General features: G+C 46.1%; 1 protein-coding gene across 1 annotated transcript; it reads right to left on the reverse strand.

Moving 5' to 3' along the window:
- Nucleotides 1–1,046: 1,046 nt before the first annotated feature.
- Nucleotides 1,047–3,897, reverse strand: LOC122469633 (disintegrin and metalloproteinase domain-containing protein 21-like). The gene is given in 2 exon segments (XM_043557148.1): nt 1,047–3,062; nt 3,065–3,897. Coding segments are annotated over 2 exon segments (2,223 nt in total). The 5' UTR covers nt 3,468–3,897; the 3' UTR covers nt 1,047–1,242.
- Nucleotides 3,898–4,297: the final 400 nt, after the last annotated feature.

The raw sequence follows: 4,297 nt of genomic DNA on the forward strand, positions 1-4,297 counted from the left end.
CTGGGAAAGTATGATTACCTGTTTGCCCTGGAACGTGGAGAATATGTGTACACATGGCAGTCTAATACTTTGTGTAACCATGTATCTTTGAGACAAAGTGCATGCATGGGGACACATTGGTACAACTTACAAGACTACCTGCACCAACAAAAGGATTCTAGGTATGAACTGAAGTGAAAATCCTGTTATGTGCTTCATGTGTTTTACATCTATTGGTGAATTATGGGATAAATTCTTATTCCAAAGTAATTTCTGAAACAGTTACTATTTAGTTCTGAAAATTTCCTGATCAATTACTATTAAAAAGTTGTGTATTTTTAATTCAGAAGAAAATAAACAGACTTTAATATCACTATTATGATTTAAAATATATTCTAGACAACTGTAAAAATAGCAAAAAATATTTAGAAAAGGGGTCCCTAACTTTTCACAGGCTCAACTCTGCAGGACTTCTAGAAGGTTCTTGGGAGAACCAAAGTGGAAATCCTAGGCAGACCCTCATCAAAGGATGAACTCACTGAAAAATAGAGAAAAGAAGGAGAAAAGGGGTTCATATTCAACGGGCTCCCTCGGAATGCCAGAGACATCCATAGGCACTTGTGCCTACCTTTCTGATTGATTGCACTGGGGGCTACTTTCAGCCTCATAGTCTCAGTCTCCCACATTTGTAAATTTGCTCTCCAGGGAGGCACAGCTTGCACTGGCTGGGATCGAATCCATGTCCCTTTCCCTGACAGCCCACAGACACCCCAGTGTGGGACAGGCAGTATGGGCGGGTGGTAGCCCTCCATCACCCTGAACCCATATTGGGACCAGGAAATGAGAGGTCACCTGAAGAATGAGACAAAGCTCAGTGTGCAAGAGCACAGTTTTCGGGAAAATTCATGAATTTGTCCCTAAAGGAGCTTGTGGCAACTTCTCTTATTTCTGGAACCAGAAACCTCAGCCCAAGACACAGCTGCTGACTCAGGTCTTCTGCACAGAGTCTTAGGGACCGTTTGGGCTCTTACAGGCTTACCAAAATACATAGAGGCCACAAGCATGCCGTTTTCAAGGTTTATTTCAGAGTTCTGCTCAGTGACGCATCAGAGACCTGGTGTCAGGTCCATGATGTGCCTGTGGACCCCTGTGTCTCCCACAGACCCCTGGAAACGTGGATGTTAGCTGTGCCGCCTCATTACTGTATTTTCACAGATGAGCCACGTGGCTTGTCTATAGTTGTTTAGGGGTCTGGAGGCTGAATTATGCATTGTCTTGATCAACAGTGTCTTCCGTAACTTTCTGTCTGTTGATAGTTCTGACATTTCCGGCAACACCAAAGAGGAATGCAGCAATTAAGGCATAGATTCTAGCAAAGATCACTCTGAGATATACCACGGATTCACGACTTTGCCTGACTGACCGCATTCTTCTTGGAGGGGGTCCACTGTCTGTGCTCCCACCAGTGCCTCGTTCAGTGCACCGCGGAGGATCCCAGCCTACGTGGCAATGGCAGTTCCTGTTATTGTTGCATATCCCTCTGTGACTGCATTTCTCTGGGATACAGTCATAGTTCAGCTGAGCCACACTGCCATTGCAGTAGGTATCCTGACAGAACTTTCCAGGAGCACAGGGGGTACCGGTTCTCACATGACCAATATCGGTTGTTCCTGTGCTATGATGCGAATCCAGCCCAAAACACCAGAACCCTGAGATCTCAGACTGATGAAATCCAACATGCTCTTGCAGCTGAGGGAGATGGGTGACATTACTACACTGCAGCCTTCCACACTGCATGTCTGTGGGGGAACAGGGTTTAGATTTGAATACCCCTGGGTCTCTTCTGCAGTGTCCATATCAGCTGCCTTTTTGATTTATGGTATAGCAGACATTTTCAGCCTTCACAGCATTTCTGCCAAAGATTTCTTGGCAGTGCATAGTGCGGTCAGTGCAGTTTCCATGATATCAGTAGCCCTCTTCAGTGCACGGGGTTCCATCTTGCATATAGAAGTCATCAGGGCACTCCACGGACACCCCATGGCAGTATTCTGGAAGATCACATATATTTTGGATTGGCCTGCAGAGTGTCCCAGCATCGGAATAGGTGCAGTTTGTACAGCATCTGCCTGTATTACATTTGCTGCCAGGGGTTAGGATACAATCACTCGTACAGCAGGGATTGTTGTAGCACTGCTTGAAGGAGCCACAGTCACACTGCTCACCTGGCTCCACTACATAGTTTCCACAACGATCGTGAGTCAGGCTTTTATTGAAATAGGAAAGTCCTGAGTCAAATATGCACTCACAAAAATTATTCACCACTACATGCTGCATATGAACGAAGGAACAGTTACTGAAAGAATCTGTCATACTAGGGTATTGATTCATAATGCAGGTAGACCTCCTCTGGCATGCACAAAACTTATTGTCATAAAAAATACCAATGGATTTTGCAATTTTTTGGGCTACTAACACAGACAACAATAAAAAATGTCTGCCTAGAGAAGCAAGTGAGATGATGGATTTTGATCTGCATACCGCATACGTGGCTGGCTGAAACTGAAGTTCATGTGGTGCATCTTTGTTCATAAGTAAAGCTGTATGTGGTTTAAAAGCAACAAACAAGTGTCTTTGAAAGTAGATATGAATCGGACTCCCTGGCACCTGAAAATTGTTCAAGACAACTGGATCTTCCAGATTATAAATGATCATGGAGGAAATATAGTGCCTTACATCAATACCTTGAAGCATTGAGTCAGTCAAGCTAACAAGCCTTACGAGGAATTGGGCACATTTTGACACGTTGTTGAACACACTATACATTGTTTTGGAACTGAGAACAAGTCCTTTCAAAATTCCATGACGGGATGAATACAACTTACTAGAGATCCTGGGGGCTGCACTGATATTTGCTTGAGAGAACAGGGGTATCCTATCCCCCTTATATCCCAGGTTATAAGTAGGTCCCGTTGCATTGGTGTCTGCCACTCTCTGAGAAACAACGTGTTCAAACCGTTGGGAATCGCTGAGGGGTCTGATTTCATAGGCAAGGTCATCCAACTTCATGATACCTTCAAGGCCCCATAGCACGTGTCCATGGTTACCATGGAAAGAGGAATCTCCTCCAGGTAGCCGAGGTAGTAACAGTCTGGAGGGATGAAGGGGTAGTCCATCTGCAAGGCTTCCTGATCATCCTGAGTCATCATCAGCAAATGTCTGGACCAAAAGAGTTTCTTGTGCCTCATGTGGATAACATGGCTCTTGACCCCAAAACGCAGGCTATAGGACAGCCAGCCAGGCATCTGAACGCCCTTGCCGTGGTGCCACTCCTTCTTGGGAATTACCACCTCAGAAGAGATGTAGCGCCATGAGGGACAACCTTGAGAACCTTGGACAGGAGCCAGCACTGCCCAGAGTGCAAACAGCAAGAGGGGTGCCCTTAGGGTGACCTGGCCCTCTGCCAGCCTCATGCCCCTGCTCAGGGACATCTGCCAGTGAGAATGGATAAATGGAGGATCCTCAGCAAAGCCAGGTCTAGACCATCAGACAGAACAGAGGGCTGGACCGGGTGGCCAGCACCCTACACCTCAGGGCCACCTGTGGGGTTAGGTAACAGTCACAGGGTGTGGCATTGGGTGACCCTGCTCATCCGTTCACCTGGGGTGGATGTGGGAGAGTCAGGTGGGCCATGGTCAACAGTGCTCACATGGACATGTGTAGGGTCTTGGACCCAGAAACACGGCCCTATTCAACACATTCCATCTTTTCTCCTTCTACTCGGATACGGGATATGCAATTATAACACACTGAACTTCTCTACCAATTCCACGTCCTGTGGTGCTGCTGGGTCACTTTCTCTGGATGACTGCTTTTCCTCATTATGGAGACCAATGCTTCCTACTTCCATGGGATATGGAGGTAGACTGTCAATTTTACCTTTGTACGTATTGAAAAACCTCGCTTTGTAATTTTACATGTCTTACTCTGGTTGGCTTTTATTTGCAAGCCATTTGATCCTTTTTGTTGTTGCTTTGAAGCTTCCTCTGAGTTTACTGAGGAAACATTTCCCAGTATTCTGTGTCATGATTGGTGAAGTACAAGGTTGTATTTTAGTTTTTTCTTATGCCATCTGGGGAGAACAGAAGGTATTGCTGAACATGTGTGAGCCCCAGGGGATTTCCCCTCTAATCCCTTATTGTGGTTCTTTCCTGGCCTCTAGCAGTCTTCTCCCATGCCTGTGAGGTTCTCTCCTCAGGTGGAGATAGATGCAGGGGAGTTGAGGTTACGTTGGCAGCTTGCACCATGGAGGCTGCACATG

Source organism: Prionailurus bengalensis, chromosome B3 (assembly GCF_016509475.1).
Source record: "Prionailurus bengalensis isolate Pbe53 chromosome B3, Fcat_Pben_1.1_paternal_pri, whole genome shotgun sequence".
Lineage (NCBI taxonomy): Eukaryota > Metazoa > Chordata > Mammalia > Carnivora > Felidae > Prionailurus > Prionailurus bengalensis.